At 40.7% G+C, this 17,909-nt stretch overlaps 1 protein-coding gene across 1 annotated transcript in view; it reads right to left on the bottom strand.

Moving 5' to 3' along the window:
• Positions 1-1,088: 1,088 nt before the first annotated feature.
• Positions 1,089-17,909, bottom strand: part of GUCY2F (guanylate cyclase 2F, retinal) — a gene marked incomplete at both ends in the record, with an annotated part of 37,453 nt that continues 20,632 nt past the window's right edge. Inside the window, 5 exons of the mRNA XM_083854977.1 lie at positions 1,089-1,188; positions 10,016-10,101; positions 11,149-11,243; positions 12,514-12,612; positions 17,715-17,889. Of these exons, the coding sequence (XP_083711103.1) occupies positions 1,089-1,188; positions 10,016-10,101; positions 11,149-11,243; positions 12,514-12,612; positions 17,715-17,889 (555 nt within the window). The remainder of the gene's footprint in view (positions 1,189-10,015; positions 10,102-11,148; positions 11,244-12,513; positions 12,613-17,714; positions 17,890-17,909) is intronic.

Raw genomic sequence — 17,909 nt, 5'->3', positions numbered from 1 at the left:
CTTTTTAACCATAGGGAGGCTTACTTTGTAGACAAGTGCCTTAGAGACCACTTGGAGATTGGAAGGGAAAAAGAGTTATGGGTTTTAGGCTTTGCACTGCTTTAATTATGTTCTCTTCATTCCCTCAGCTCCACTTTTACAGAAAAAAAGTCCATATTATATTAGTACTACTCAGCTAATGGAACTGCATCTCAGTTTTGCAATATCTTGGCATTCCATTTTCATCCTGCTTTGGAATGAAAAGCATAAAATGTTTTATATATCCTGTATATGTGTGTGTATAAAGCAAAAATAAGTTCTTGCAATTTTGATCTGGATTTGCAAATATGACATATTTTGACATTTTGAGCAGAATCTCATTTTAGCATTTGAAACAAATATTGATTCATACCAAACTGTTTCAATTCAAAACTGTTATTTCATTTTGAAAATAGCATTAAATTGGCATTTGCAGCTGAAATGTCAATTTGAAAGAAAATATTTCAGCTTAAGTCGACATAGAGGAACAGAACATTTTGATTCAAAATTTCTGTGGGGGAGTAAAAATATTCTTTGTTGTTGTCCAAAACATTTTCTTCTCAATTGCATTCATTTTCATGAAACCAGACCTTCCCACAATAACAACAGGAAAAAACCTACTTAACATAAAACAGTTGAACCTTTCGGCACTTGGCATTATTATTTGAATCCAGGCCCAAGGACAGCTGGACTTGTTGGTGCTGCCATGCAGACCTAGCTAAAATATTCTGAGTTCATCCTTGTGGCATTGCTCATGAAGAGCAGGAACTGCCATCATTATCACCCTCACTTTCCTCCCCAGCGCACCCCTCCCAAAACACACACACATATACAGCTGTAAGTTAGTGCCCAGTTTCACAAGAGATGATGGTCGGGATTCATCTGCCTGCTCAGGTTCACCCTTCAAGTGCTAAGAGGCTTCACTGAATTTACTGCTCTGGGCTGGCTGGGAACTAAATGGAGAAGTGTGAGCTCTGTTGAATTGGCTTCAAGGTGTCCCTCCTGATCTTACTCGTTCTTTGCTGTGTCCTTCTCAGATTTCATCCTCTCCAAAACTTATTCCAGCCCCTTCATGCTTCCCAGCTCTTTAAAGTTTGCTTTCTTAGTGTTGTCCTTGTGTCCCTTAGGACAGATTTCAATTTCCTGGTCAGTACATCTGGCCAGTTGAGGCTGCAAAGCAGAGAAGAAAGGAAGAGTTAGCAGCTCTGCTCACCAACGCATGACTTTTCATTTAGCATAATTTTGTGTCAGCCAAAGCAGAAATGATAAGTGGTGGAGTTGAAGTGGATCTTTTGCTGTAATACTTCAAGTGTTCCTCAAGGCCAGGTTCTGGGCCACCATCTGTTGGTGGGTGCAAATTGACTATAACATAATGGAGTTCTCAGAGACAAAATAAACATTGAGGACTTGTAAGAGGCCAGAAGCTCAGCAAATGGCAGGGCTTCAGGAAGGTCTCAAACCTACAACTGCCCTGTCATGGATAAAACATCATGTGGAATAAGATTTACTGAGTATGATAGAAGAAAATATCATTCCAACTGTTGTAAACCCAAAAGAGCTAAATGCTAATCCTTACTAATAGCACTATTGCTATTATATAGAGATTAGAAAGTAATAGTTAATAAATAGTTGTATATATAAATAAATGTATGGTTTAAACTGTACACACCATCATTGTGGACAATGAATGTGCAATTACTTTAGAATAGAAATAAGAATAGAATTAGAATGTAGAATAGAAATATATTTTATAAACTATGTGAATGCCTGCTTCACGTAGAAATAATACAAAGGGTAACGTGTCCAAACTAAAACAGGATAGATTTGAACTAGATATAAGGAAGAAATTTTTTATGATGAGGATGCTCATTGCAAGGGGGAGTGGACTAAATGGCCTTGAAAGGTCTCTTCCAACCCAAGCTATCCTATGATTATATGATCTTATCTGCTGGTCAGCTGCACCTTGCTATCCAGTGGTTTGGCCAGCAAGCTGCAATTAATTGGGTATTTACTGTATTTCCTGAACAAGAAAGAATGTCAAGGGATCTCCTGTCACTAAGCTGAGTTCATAGGATGAGGCATCAGAATGCAAAGAGAGTCAAATACTTGAGGGGAAAAAAAAAATAAATTGATACTTTTGGGCAATCCCAGGCTGGTACTTTTGTCTGTGCAGGAGACACTACCTGTATGATTACACATCTAAAAGTCAGCAGAGAGCAGTACAGATTGTACTAAGATTCACATACAATGGGTCCCTCCATAAATACAGCCACTACCAATCACACTGGGGTGAAATCTCACCTCTGAGAACTCCACAATGAAGACCCGCATGAGGTCTAAGTCTCATCTACACACTGAGTCCTGTCCATGGATCCTAGGTAGTCACTGACCTCTCTGTGACACAGTTCCCTTCTGTGTTTTGAAGTTAAAGAGAGAAATCCCTTTCTCCTTTTCAGAAGTATTGTAAGATGCTATGAATGGGATTCAGCTGCCTGAGGATATTGTCCAGCAGCATTTGATGCCATGGTTTATCCCACATTGTCTTCAGCTGTTGTTTCATCTACCAGCCTTACACAAGTGTCTGTGACAGCCATGGTGCTCTGGGCTGAATCCTACTTGCATGAGCAGGTTAGAAGGTCCATGTTAAGGTCACAGACCCTACCATAGGACAAAAGATAAGGATCACTGATGATATAGCCCAGAGGTCTATCTTCAAGTAACTGGAGGTGCACTTTGGTGTTCCTCATGCTTTGCTGAGTGTTTGTATCAAGATCCAGCCAGAACCATCACTTCTCTTTGAAATCAAGAATACACCAGCAAAGTCCACAGTCACTCTTTCAAGGTTAAAGGATTGACTCCTGAGCAAGAGAAGCAGAGTCTTGACCTTCCTCTAGACTCCAGGCCAGATAAATACTCCAAAATATACCATTACTCCAAGATGGGGATCCCTATTTTACTGCAGCAAAAACCCTGTGGGACTGTTAGCATTTTAGTGTCCCAGACTAATAGGACCATAAATTGGGTGAGTAGACTATAAATCACTGCATCTGAGATCCTTCTATAATGTTCCTTTATTGCTATTAGGAAAAAACAAGGTTAGTGGCAGCATAGTCCCTTTCATCAGAAGTATCTAAGATAGATTAGCTGGAAACATCACTAAACCACCAAGCAGGCATGTGGGAATAAGTGGTTGTTGAGGACTTAATTGCCTCCATTGAAAGCTTCCTGCACACAAGAAGGACTGAACCAGGACCATTGAAAAGATGCAGGTATGAATGTCATATTGATTTTTTCGCTATTTCCAATGGATTAAGCCAAGTTGGCTAATGAGGACCTTCCATTCTCTGTAATATACTGCTGATCAGCCTGCTTCAGTGAGGGAGTCTATGGGTGATATATGTACTAAATACTTATATATCACTATATGTACATGTTTTGTCAAGCAGGGATAACCCAAGTGTGAGATCCTCTTTGTCTCTGGCCTTTAAGATTAGCTGGTACTCTTAGGTGTAAATCAGCAGGGTGGTCTTCCGTGCCTCAGAGCTTGTATTTGGCAGTGGGTGTTCAACATATGGTCTCTTCAGACTGTGTCCCATATTCAAATAATTTTGGTTTTTATTTTTTTAATGAGGATTTTCTGCCCTTAGGTCCTCAATAGGCAGAACTTCAGACAAAAATTTAAATATCAGTTAAGAGAGATAAACCAGCCTGGTAACATACCCATAATCTTTAAAAGATGTGTTTGGGAAAAAGGAACACAGCCAACAGTTACCTGCTGAGTTTTATCCTTGTGAGAAAATTGGGTGGAGCTTTAGTCTTCATAGCAATCTATCAGCCTGATATGGTGTGTCTTAGGGGTTTGTAACCAGCCTATATCTAGGCACTCTGAGCTTTCATCCACCCCCTCCTTTTTTAGGGAAGTGGAAATGAAATACACTTGAGGTCCATAGGAGTTGAGCAGAGGCATTACCTCTGTTTTTAGGGATATTATTAAAAATCCCTGCTCATATATCATTTTCAGGGTACATCACACCTGTGCAGTGTGCATGCTTCTATGACAGCCTTGCTCTGATACCACCTACTTAATCAGGTCATGCTATCATATTCCATGTGACTTCCAAATTCCACCCAAACCCCAAATCCATCATCTCTTGTACTCATCAGTACCATAATGATAAATATCAAAGCTGCATCCTGTTTCTGTCATGAGGTATGGAATTATACTAGGCAGGAGATGTACATTACACAAAAACAACAGAAGGCAATTTGGATTTTTCCAGTCTCGAACTCCAGTTTTTATCTTTGTGTTTACCATGTACTGGGCTCTTCCTGGCACCGCAAATATCAGCATAGAGTGGATTGATAAAACACTGCAGATAAACATAGTAATACTCCATGTCTTTCAGTAATTAATAGGATACTAGGTTATAAATTCACTAGGAAATCACCCAACAAAGCTACAGCTTTGCTGCTGTTCCAAGCACCTCTTGAATGAGACATGTTAGAATAATAACACATATTATTAAAAAAAAAATAAAAAGGAGAAAAATAGAAGGAAAGGGGGGGGAAAAAAGACACTAAAACCAGTAAAGTGCAGACAAATGACACACAAGCAGACACTAAAGGGCAGAGCTACAAGGGGACTGTCCTTCAGCTACTACCTCAGATCTAGGCCCTTTTGCCAAGTTTTTCAGCTTTCCTCCTTTTGAACTCTGCAATTTCTTCCGGGAGTAACCCATGAGCTCTATACCTGCAGTGAACAGGTAGGCCATTAGAGAAAGAACCAATTTGGTTTCATCTGAAATAAAGAACAGACTGTAATGGAGACTGAGGGAAACGTGTCTTCTGGTGAGAGAAAGAAAAACAAATATGGGTTCTGGTTCTGGCTTTATTAATTCTTCTATTGTACCACTCAACTTACTGCAAAGGATGAGGTCAGCTAATTAAATTTTAAGTGTCCAGACACCTCTTGGCACTCTTAGACACTTCTGCCAAGACAAGATGAATGACTTTGTTGATTGAGGAGTACAAACTATATCTTTATCAAGGCTGTTTCCAGAATCTATTAATAAGATGAATCCTGAGAGAATGATTCATTATTCAACTGATCCTTCCCCACATCAATTAAAGGGAGGAATAGAACAAAACAGCAGTGAAGACCTTGCATTTGGTGAGTTCAGTTCCTGCTTCAGTGCATTTTGGTCTTCCAGGGATGTTGCTTTCAGAAGCTCTCAGCTTGCTAATCTGTTGGCATATTTCCTGGTAGAAATCCTATTTAACAGTCCCTAGAGAAAGCCAGTTGTCTCTGAATGCTGAACACAAATTTAACAGCCTTTCCTAAGGGAGATTAGGGTCAAGTTTTAGGTCTTTGGCCAGTTCTGCTCTACAAATGGAAATGCCTAGACAAGTTGTCCTCCCATGCCTTATCTAAATCCTCAAGTCTGGGAACATTTTTGTTCTTTTTAGAAACATTGATTTGTGTTTAGAAACTTCTTCATTAGTAATGGTGCCTTTAGGACTGTGTCCCAATGACAGGGAAGCCAGGAGGATATAATCCTAGTGGGTTCAATGAGGAATGACTTCTTCTGGGAATCTACAACTCAGGTGAGATTTAGCTTCCTGCTATTTTTTAAGTGCAGAAGAGATGTCTCCATCTCAGTCAAATACCTTGGATTCTATTCTGAGCTGGAGGAGGGAAGCTGGTATTCCTGGACCACAGCAGGAGTTTATCCCAAAGCAGATCAACACCAAGAAATGTCTGTTACTCTGTATTGCTGCAGGTTGCTGCCTGTGTCTGCACAACAGTGCAGCAGGTTGTGACCCACAAAAGGGGAAGGCCTGACCAGGGTATCTGGTGATCAAGCACAGTATTAGACTGCCTGAGGTCCACCTGCACACACTGCTCACACAAGGATCAAATAACAGTTTGGCAGTGACTTAAATTTCATCCACTGGACAACAGCAAAAAGAAAGATCCAGTATAAACAGAACCTGCACGTCCCCTAAACTGACAAATGTCTGAGCAACTGGAGTGGTCTGGTTCTGCGTTATCCATTCCAGCCTTGGGCAAAAGCCTTCTTTTTGGAGACAGCTGATATTTTTCCAAGGTCCTCTCTTTCTATCACGTTGTTTGCAAAACCAGCAGGAGCAAATCTGTGAAGTTCTTCTGACTTTGCTTCCTTTCTGAACACTGCAACTGTTTCTTCCTATTAGCACAAACTCTGTAATATTCCAGTCAATTCTCCCAGAAACTTCAGCTTGCTCAGGAAGAGCTTATTTAAATATAAAAGCTGATGCAATCACATCACAAGTCAAACAGTCTTGTTGAAAGGAAGATGAGTCATCAACTTTCATTCCCTTTCTCATTCTCCATCAAATTTCAGAGAAAAAGTCTTCTTTCTCGTTGTCATTATGCTACAGCCATGATCAGAATAGTCTTTTGTCTTCATTTTGCTGTTGTGTTAGGTGGTCAGAAATAATTTGAAAAGAAGGGATTGAGTATGAAGAAAAACACATCTGTGCTGACATTGCATGATCAAGCATATGAGACAGAGGATACTTTGATTTCCCTGAACAGCTCTTGTTAAATATTGCATAAAATTTATTTAGGAAATATTTTTATGCTGTTGTATAAGTCCAGCTATGGGAGGGCAACAAGAGTTTTTCACTGCTGTTTGGTCCACAAGTTCTTTTATTTTTGATTTAAAAGTGCATTTAACTGACTTCAAATATGAGCCCGAGCGGAAATGCTTTCCCTTTTCTCCCCAGAAAGACACATCAGCAGCAACAGCAACACTAGAGACTCTCTATGGATCCATCCTACAAGGGTGTTCCAACACAGACAAAGCAAAAACAACCTTGTACTGGGTAGAAGAAAAAACATTTTGTCCTAATGAGTGTCTTTTCCTGGCTCATAAAAAGGTGTTTCTCAGTTGGGGTAGGGAGGCGGATTCTTTGAGCATCCTTCACTGTTTCTCACCCATTTATCTTCAAACAAGGATCTCAGTGCTTCCTCCAGGGCTGATCCTCATGCATGTGAGGATGAGAGGGCCCCAAAACTCTCACCTATTCCTGGCTACATCTTCAGTTTTCAGTGATGTCACACATCAGGTTGCATTTATCAAAGTGAGTGGTAGTGGGCTGGAAGACTTATCAACCCTTCTGGAGTTAAGACTTACTGCATGAATTCATACAAGATAAGGGATCTGGGTTTATATCAAAAATCAAAAACTCCCACATGCTCTTTACCTGGGCTTTGGGTTAATGGTTAAAAGTCTTTAAGAGGATTTACAATATGTATCTTTGCTGAAATGTATTTTTTCCTCCAGTTAACTTTCCATAAATATTTTAAAGGGAAAGTTTCTGAATAAAACTACCTGCTGGGATAGAGGACTTCTGATGCTTTCAAACACTGTATTCAGTACCAGGAAAAGAATTTCTGAACCAGAATGCTAAAAGTTGGAAATTCAGAAGATCAAGAATGTCACTCATCTCCTTGGAATGGCAAATGAAAATCATCCTGGCTCTCGGTTTTGTTCTGGTTTGGGGGTTTTATTTGTTTGTTTTGGTTTGGTTTGGTTGGTTTTTTTCTCTCTGAATTTCATTAGCTGTTGAATTTCGCCTAGTGTTAGATATTGTTTCAGTGCTTTCTAAAATGCATCTGAGATTTAGTCCAGGTCAGACTTCTGTCTGGTAGTTTTGTATAACCTCATATCTTTTCTGCTTTTTTTGGACAAGATGAGTGCTCGACTGAAGTTGAAAAGATGCTGCCTGTCCCAAAGCATCACATGCCAATTCCAAATATCCCACATTTATATACTCATAACTTTGTGCTTTTTCCTTGTCTGATAATTCATCCCCCTCAGATAGTCACCTGGTGTACCCTCAAAGAAACCTCACAGCCTTCCTTTAAACCTATCTGACTGAAATCTCAAAAGAAGGTCTATCCTACGGGTAGTCTGCTGCTTGACTGCTTGGCATGCTTGGTTTTGCTGTATCTTAGTTTTATCCCACCTTCTCTATGTCCAATCTGCCATTATTTCCTGTGGCAGTATCAGGTGTATGTGTAGAAATATGTCTTGAAGCAAGGGAAGGTCTAGAGAGGCTATAGAACTGTCCTGCACTGTTCTTTGTCATGCAAAGTTAACCTAAATCTCCCACGAAAACCAGGTAAAACTGAGGTTTGACCTGATCAAGACAGAAGGACTTATCCTTTGAATAGAAACTTCAAGAACTTCCACCTGTAGGATCTGAGCCTAAAATCCATGGCCACAGGTTTGCAATTCCATAGCATGGACATAAGACTAAGCACAACGTGCTAAACCTTCACTTAGTAGGAAACACCTCTCAGCATGGCCACCACAACTGCCCAGCTGTAGATGTTTAGGCTGCCCTAGTCACAGTATAAATCACGAGATAAAAACAAGTGCTCATAGACCTCATGGTAAGGAAATACCCAAGAGAAGACAAGTTGCCTCAGGACAGATTGAAAAAAATGAGTAGAAGAGGAATTTATTCAGCATTTCCTTCTTCAGCTCAGAAGCCTACAAATGAGGAAATCCCAATGGAATTATACAAGGCAGTGACCTGAAACCACCATATTGGCCAACTAGAGAGAAACAACTTTCAGCCTCTTGATTTTGTGCCAAAACATGAATCATCAAGATAAGGCTGGATAACAGGACATAATGTTTGATATCAATCTGGTGTCAGCACAGCCTATGTGTGAGGCAGTTCTCCAAATATTTGCTTTGCTTCAACATCCAGTTACTTCTTTCTGTAACTTGATATTTGATTTCTACAGGGTATAAGATTCATTTTACCCCCTCACTAGGACAAATACAGGTTTGCGTAACTTTACTTTTTTCCTCTGATTACTGTCAAAATCACTCAGTCCTGTGGGGATAGAGATACTGCAGAAGAACAGTGAATATCTGGGCCTTGGGGCAAGAGTAGATCACCTCTATCTCTGCAGTGTTATGGGTGGACTCTTCAGCAGTTACACATGGATGCTCAAGATCCTCTAATCTTGAGTATGTGGGGAAATGAGGAGGTTTTTTTATTTACTAAGAGGGAATGAGGCCATAGGTAGAACAATATTGATCAGGAGAAGTCAGAGCTACATTAAAACAGACCTTGTTTGCTGTCAGACATTGATCTCTAAGGTAGTTACTTTAGGACCTCAACAAAACAGGCATCTTGCAAGGGCAAATTGAATCAGACCCCTCAGCAAGTATTTCTCTTTATTGTCTATAAAAGGAGTCAAGGCTGACTGCTTTTAATGTGGGTGACCAAGCTGTTCCTGTCAAACAAATCTGACTCCTAGTTTTATGTCCTGACCACAACATCCTTTCCAGGCATACAGCAGGTGACAGCTGAACAGGGAGTATTCTGTTTGCAAAGACAGGCATTGCAAATGCCCTAGAAAATGACTTAATGAATTTCCAGTGCTCAATCTTTGCTCACCACCATCTGGAGGCAACACCATTAAATCTTCATCTTCAATTATATAACAGTGCCATAAATTTGTAACGCAAAGCTTTCTTCTCTGTTAGAATGAAAGGGAAGAAATTTGTTTATATGTTGAATGAAGTTGATATTTTCAGCAGGAATTTGATGGAAGGGGAGAAAAATCTTGAGTGTCTCCCAGACATTGGTGTCACCAGAGACCTGAAAGTGTCCCTACCTATGTGTCTCCTATATGCACACAGAGCAGAAAGGAGGTTCAGGGAGGATCTCCCTGGTGTTCACTCTCCAAGGGAGTACAGGGGAGAAGCATGAAATTTCTGTGTCACTTCTCGGGAACTGTGAATGAGGAGAGGTACTGAAGGTACTCCATCACTTCTGAGTCCCAGTACTATGCCTTAATGTCTAAGTCACCTAAGGAATGTGATATAGACTTCACAAACAGATAACATGGACAGAGAGATACTCAGCCTTTGAGCTCTAAACCAGACCTTTAAATGAATGTCTTGGACAGTGATGAAGTCACACTTACCCTGGCTTTATTTCAGGAGGTTTAGGTAAGGGCTTCTGGAAGCCTTTTTTCCCAACCAGCCAATATGTTTCTTCTACTCCTTTACCCTAAAATAAAATAAAAAATCCAAATAAAAATCAGCTTTCTGACTGGCCTCTGCTTGATAAGTAATTTTCCTCTCTAGGTTTCTCTGGCTTCATACATATCCAGAGGCAGACCATGCCTGGGAGTCTTGGGCTGTCCTTCAGAAGAGCTCAGGGATTATTTGAGTTTCATTTTCCTGAAGAAGGATATTCATTATCCTTGTTCCAACTGTCATTTACAAATTACCCTCATTGATCTGGGTCATTGAAACTACACAGCTGAACAGAAATTGGAAACTACAGGATCATTAATCATCTTATTTGGCAGCACTAGCATTATTAATTGAGAGATTTTACAACTCATTCTGAGCTGAGTATCAGAATAATAACTTCCTCTCCCACCACCAATGATTTAGCTTTTAAAGTGTGATGCATCTGATGAACTGTAGGCACCTATATGAGAGCCAATCACCCTTGACTGAAGAAGGGGAGGAAAACTGGCATTCATCTTCACATAAACCAGACCCTGAAAGTACTTCAGGTCAATAATTTCCTAAAGGGCCAATTTATCTCCACTAACTATGTAAAGGTTTCATTCCATTGACTAAACCTGGAATATTTGCCCCAGACCTCCACTTGCAGACATATGAACTTGGATGATTCCACTTGTCATGCAAGATTGTTGAGGGACCTGAGACCATATTCAGACCTTTTATTCTAGGTACTTAAGGCAAGCAAAGCTCCTACTTCTGTCTATTGACTGTGAAAGGGTAGAAATTATGTTTGAATTATTTAGGACTGTCTTGTTTGGACATTGAAAAGTAGCAGCTTCTGTCAAGGGTGGACTAAATAGACTACAATATAAATACTTATATCCAGCATGTACAGCTGATTGCTTGATCCCACGGTCCTTCAACAACCACTTAATGTATTGAAACAAATGAAAGGGACAATTTTGGAAGGATTCAGCTGAAGATTGGCGTATGAAGGCTGAAAAAGATCTTAATATGAAAATTCCTTAAGCAAGATGACTCCCCTGTGAAGTGATTCACACAGCCCTGACATTCTTACCCTCAGTTCTGTTTTTCCCCTGGGTATGATTTCATAGCCTTCATTCAGATTCCGAAGTGTATCCACTGTACTTTGGCTGACATGAATTCTGTAAGCTGGGAACAGAAAGCAAAGCAGCTGGATCATTGTACTGCACACATGCTGCGAGTTCCCCACTGTTTCATCCGGACAAGGAAAAGTGCTCCAAGGTGGGAGTGCTCCAATTCAGGTGTGTGGCTGGTGTAGCTGTGCAGTGCTCCTCTGTGTAGAGTTTAATGCTGACTGATGGATTCTTCCAGGCAGGGCTGTAAAGAGCACAGGGGAAGAGGAGATCTACTCTGGGGGCTTCCTGGAGAGGGATAGCAAACACACTCAGTTTAGAAGTCCATCTCTTCATGAAGATGGTAAGTGGTTTTCCAGAAACATTGTCAGCTAGATTGCTGTTTTATCTATTGCCACAGTATAACTAGGGAATGAGAAATAAATGAAAAATAACCAACTGTCCTGATCCAGACACCAACAGAATTTGAAAGCTGGGATGAAGAGCAGAGGGGTGAAGTTTGCAAGGGAACACAAAGAATATGTGGCTATGCATGTAGATATGTCTGGATTTTTAGTAATTTACTCCACCCAGAGCTGCCATTTAGTCTGTGAACAAAAAGGGCAAAGGTGGAGAACTTTATTGAATTCCCATCTTCCCCAGATTGTTTTACAGCCACTGCTGAAACTCACTGAAACTTGTTATTGCTCTGCTTGTGTGAACAAGCCGGGAAATATTTCTAAAACATTTCCCGCCAAAATAGTTTTTGTTGTTGTTGTTGTTGAGCTTTTATTTCAATTTTGTCAATCACATTGCCTTCCCCTTTGATGGATGGGGTATGAGGTGATTAATTTTTTTCCCCATAATAATAAGAAAGAAAAACATCAGTTTGAATAGGTAGGGGAAGATCACACAGCTATGAGCTACATTTCCAGCAAAACTAACCTACAATTTTTCTATTTATCTATATGCATTTCTATCAATGTGCAACAATGTTTTTGTGCCTGCAGTGCTCCTGCTGTCTCCAGCCTCAGTGGAACTCTCTATGGGTATGATGGAAGCAGGGCCCACATTGCTTTGTACTGGTCATGAAAGGTAAATGCATTATTTTACTGTGCAAGAACAGCTCTGAATTAAGTGCTCTTAGCACTGACTGAAAGTGAGATCCAAACCATATTGGAGGAAAGCAGGGCAAGACTCATGTTGATTTGGATGGATGGGATTGGAGTCAGAGGACTGCAGCTGGAAGGCAGAGCCCCAATGGCAAGGCTAGCACCCTCTCCTTCGGGCTGCTTTGAATTCTGCCATTTGACTTTCCCCTCCGTTTGACTGTCCCAAGCACTCACGCAGGCCCGTGGACTCCATCCTGGAAGCCGTGTTCACCGTGTCTCCGAAGAGGCAGTACCGTGGCATGGTCAGCCCCACCACGCCCGCCACACAGGGTCCTGAAAGACACGTCAGCGGCGTTACCTGGATGGTCCTGCACACACCTGGGGTTCACTGACAAACAAGCCTCGTCTTCTCTGATACCCAAAAAACCTACTGGGAACACAGAGGAAGGTTTTCTAAAGATCTCATCGGCCTTGGTGCTTGCTACAAGCTGTCGAAAATTAAGCGTTGCTCTGGATTTCATGCTGGTGTTTTATGTCTGAGAAAAGGTGGTGTGTGGTAGGCCTTCAGTTCACCATCATCTGGGAGAAATTTTTTCATAGTTCATGGAAATTCAAGGACTATCATAATCTCAGTTTAAAAAGGTCTTTTTCCAAGTAAGAAAACTAAAGTTCAAATCCTGTGACATGCCCTGTAACACATTGAAACAGGATTAAAAACCAGCCTTGGCAGTCCAGAGGTGCTGGCAGCACTCTAGACCACCCTGTGTCCCCTCCTTGGAAAAGAAGACACTGTTAGTGGGCCTGTCTAGTCGAGACCTGCTTTTTCCCTCTTTCTCATTATTTATACAAGATCCATTCATTTCCTAAGTAGCTTCCAAAGAATGGTTGCCAAGTTGTCAGGGAGAGGTATGTGTGCAGGATCCACATGAACATGCACAGACTGGGAGATAAAATGTGTGGGAGCCAAAGAGCACAGACAATTTTCATCTGGGGTATTTGGCTTAGTTAATGTTTAGACTGCACTCTAAAAGAGGAGATGCTAAATTTCATTGCCTACATCAGAAAATATCGGGCCTGCAAAATAAGTGCAAAAATAAAAATAAAAATAAAAAGCAATGTGATAAAGTGTGGGGTTTCCTGCAGATAAAAGGCAGAATTTTTTATATTTTCCATTAGATGTATTTATGAGATATGCCTTTTCAGGTTTTGCCTGCCTTTTTACTGTCATGATCATTCTGAGTTAAGATTTAATATAACTGATATCTAGGAAATCTTTTCCAGTGCAAGATTACAAGAGATGTGAACATTGTACATCATCAACAGTACCTGAAATGATGCTACAGATTAGGGTTTTCATAATATAAAAAGGCTATAGGTTAAAATGCTGGTTTTAAAACAGTAATATTATACATAGTAGGAACTGTAACTTAATTTAGAAGTGTTCAGTTACTTAGTTTAGTAGTGATACATTTTTATGCTGATTTTAGCCTTATTTTAAAAAATTGATCCCTCATACATTTTTGAGATCTATCTCGTGGAAATGAAACTCCATACTTGAAAGCTGTGGGGAACTTCACAAGAATCCCTCTTGCTGTGACCTCTGAGAAGTCGTTGCTGTCCAAATTTGCCGGATTTTAAAGTAGTTCATGAGGATGCAAAATCAGAGGTAAGACAGATATTAACTCCTGCCTGATGAAGCATTGCTTGATAAAAGGTTTTTTAAAAAGAGAGAGGAAGAATGGTTCATACAAAAAATATTACAAGGACTTGAACAGCATGGATCAAACTGGATAAAACGCAGCAGGCAAAGACTGCTGGAGATCATGAAAACCTGATTTTAAGGGGGTTTCTTTCCAAATGTCAGTGTACCTCAGACAAAACACTGTACCTCAGAATCTCTTACAAGTTAATTCCCATCCTTATCAGTACCCTCTAATTTGTTTCAAGCTTTTCAAGAGAGGAATTATATCCACTAGAGGAAGTTTAATTCAGGTTTTCATCTAGAGACACTTCTATACACAACTGTAAAGGCACTGTTAATAGCCTTGGCCAAAGACCTTATGGTTTCCTAACTCATCTTTATTGTATGCATGCTAATGTGACACATACACAAAAAAAAGGTCTTGTTGGAGACTTCTTATTCATGCTTCAGTAAGAGGTTTCACTGAGAAAACACTATCTCACAAAACACTGCCTCTCTTCTTTTTGTGGTGATAACATGACAGCAGCAGTCTGAAATCTCACTAAGGACCAAAGCTCCTTCAGTAATAGGTGTTGGAAGGACATAAAAAGGTGATTCTTTTTGAAAAAACAGCCCTCACTGAGGTGGATTTGAGCTCCATTAGTTGGAGCATGGTGCTAATAACACCAGGGGTTGATCCCTGTATGGACCATTCACTTGAGAGTTGGACTCTATGATCCTTATGGGTCCCTTCCTACTCAGAGTATGCTATGATTCTGTGATTACATTTTAAGAAACACGAATAAAGGCAGATGAGCTTCTACTGTAGTCAGTGGAGACCAAGTCAATGTGGTCAACTGAGCTGTAAGAGCTTTTCCACTCCTACACATGAACAGCTTTACAGGGTTCATTTACATGAACTCAAAATGAGTGCAGGCTCCCTAAAAGTCCTGGAAACATCTCCATGTGGGTGCCTGAATTCAGATTCCCTACTCAGTCACCCAGCCATTTCTGCAAAGCTCACAACAGAGGAGAGGCAAGATTTTTAGGGCGAGGTGTTATCTTTCTAGAATACTGCTTTTAAGCCTATCCCATTGCAGAAAGTTCTCAGCTCAAAACCAACCCTACCATATAAGCATTCCCAAAATGACACATTCTCTGTGTTGAAAGCATCTAAGACTTAATTTGCTCACTGCCTTCACCTCCTATGTGTGTTCCCCCTTTTCCAAACAGCTCCAACAGAAGGCTAAGAAAAACTCCCAGTAGTAAATCTCCCACAGTTACAAGTTTCAGAGGAAACCAGATACTCTGTGAAGAGGACATTATGGCCTAGTTGTTTAATTACACAGGTTCATGCGTTTGCTTTGAAGTGTCTTTTTGCCAGGGCATGCAGGGGTCAGTTAATGAGAGGCTCTGGCTAAGACTCTGCAAGGACCATCAGCAGTTCTGCAGCGTTTAGAAGTCAAGATCAAAGTGCAGGGCTGGCTTCCAGAGAGCCTGACTGATACATAAATCATCTCCAGCCTCTGTGGAAAAGCTTATCTTCTCACCACTGCTCTCGCTGACCGTCCTGCTCCAGCCCAGGCATGGATAGAGGGGAAACAGCTGAGTCAGCTGGATTATCCTGGACCTGCAGTGAAGTCAAGAGAGGACAGCCAAGATTCCAGGATGTGTTTAAAGCAGGGGAGAAAATGCAAACCAAACACTGGTCATCTTGTCCTCTTCCCCTCACCCATGCATTGCCACAAGCAGACCATGGGCAAGGGCCATCAGACACTCCCAGAGGTGCAGCTTTCCCTCAAGGTTGAAAAGACATGGGCAGCCTACGCCCAAAATGCATTTACTGCTTTTTCTGAGAGGGCATCATGAGCTCTTCTTGGCACCAGTTTCCAGAGAGCAGCTGAAGTACGTGACTGGGGTTCACACCCTTTCTCCATCCTTCCCAGTACAGTGGAAGTGTCAGCCAAGTTCTCCTCTCTCCCAAGAGCTTCCCCAAGGCTTTCATGATGCTGATCATTCCCTCTTCATGCATTTTTTCTCAGGAGAACCCAGGTCTAGGGTTAATCAAACTCTGCTGTCAGCTCCATGGCTCAGAGAGCTGGTTTGCTTTGGAACATGTGTTTGTGGCTGCTCCCATGACAGCATGATGCTGCCAGATCTGTGAAAAACAAGAGCTGCAGAGTCCTCCTCCCTCTTCCTCTCACACCCAATACAACAGTTCATAGCAATTCTGCTTTCCAGATACCCAGAGTTCATAAAAACAAATAAAAAAAAAGGTTTATACCCCCCATAGACATCACCCAGGGATGTATTTTTTGGCCAACTGCATGGGAGATACATCGCAGAACTGCTGTCAACAGGCAGCAGCAGATGTTGCACAGCAAATTCCTCCTTCTATGTTGAAAATATGCTGCTGGTGCTCCAGAGACTCCTACTCTGGGCAAGACAATCTGCAGCCATAGTTTCATCTAATTTCTGACAGAGTATAAAACACGCAGTGTGCCTGCAATCATCCCTTAATGCTTTAGACTCCTGTGAAGGGTCAACTAAGAATCACAAACTTCAAAGGAAACAGTAGGGAGATGTGTTTTAGAGATAATTGCAAAAGCGGATCCTATAAGGTCTAGGATTCATAATATTGATTTTAACTCTGCTAAAGTCACAGCTCTGTTCTTGGGATATTCTGGCTGAGATCTTTTACTCTGCTTCTGTCTCCAAACATGTACATCAGGGACCAGGATATTGACATCTACCAAATGCTTGCATGCTAAAGCTGCAAAAGTGTGGATTTTATCAGATAAGCAGAAGGATAAAACCCCATATAATATTGGGTCAGACTCCTGGGTATTCTTAGTCATTGTTTGGCTTCCCACTGTGGGCAACACCTGGTACATTAGAGGAAGAGGCAGAAAATCTGGTCACAAACAGCTGTGAAAAATCTATTAATGGTTGACTAAAAAATGTATAAAATTATGAAGGTTTATACATGTTATACAAATAGTGATTCATGATACTAGAAGATGTATTTTCTTACATTTAAAATACTTTTATCTACATAACTGTAGTTCTACTGTTTTGGGATTTTTTTGTTTGTTCGTTTTACTTTGGAATTTAATTACATTATCTATATAATCTATATCTATATCTATATCTATATCTATATAAAATGAACTTCCTCATTTCATTTTAAACAAGCAATTTTTCTGTTAATTGAATACATTATGACTTCTACATCAGAGATAATGTTTTCTTTATAACATAACCTTTTCTTAAGAGCTGTATCATATTTTTCTTCCAGTATATCCTACCTGTAATAACTATCTCCAACCTTTTTATTCTTTCTCTTTATCTGCCAGTGCTTCTGTGCTTTTTCATTTCAGAACAGAGTTGCAAAGACATCACTGGGTATCTCAATATCCCACCTCTGAAAGTCCTATGGCACATTAAAGGGCTATCCATACAATGAAACCCTTGTGACTAACATGCCAGGTGTAGTTCCTGGCTGGGACAGAATACAAAATCTCTCCTTAAAATGATATTAAGCCACTTTCCTCCACAAACCCTCTCTGGTTTTTTGGCGTTTTTGTGTTGGTTCTTTTTTTTCCATTTTAACTCCCTTGTTGATGTGGAAGATTTTAAAATGTCTTGTAAGGGTGGTTTTTGTGGAACAAGCATGAAGAAAGCATTCAGAGTTGGAAATGCAGTTGAGAAGGAGTTCTCTGATGTTCAGATGCAGGTGGGTGCTGCTGCCTACCTGTGTGCAGCCCAATTCTTATCCTGAGGGGAATGTCTGGCATGTGCCTCATTTTGAATGTTCCCACAGAGCTGAGGATGTCCAAGGACATGTTGGCTATTTCAGCTGCGTGCTTGTTTCCATTCCGTTTTGGGAGCCCTGAAGCAACCATGTAGGCATCACCAATTGTCTCCACCTAGCAAATACCATTACATT

The sequence above is a fragment of the Zosterops lateralis genome (genome assembly GCF_965231275.1).
Source record: "Zosterops lateralis genome assembly, chromosome: 2".
Lineage (NCBI taxonomy): Eukaryota > Metazoa > Chordata > Aves > Passeriformes > Zosteropidae > Zosterops > Zosterops lateralis.
The sequence above is the reverse complement of the archived record's forward strand: the minus strand, read 5'-3'. Positions and strand labels throughout refer to the sequence as shown.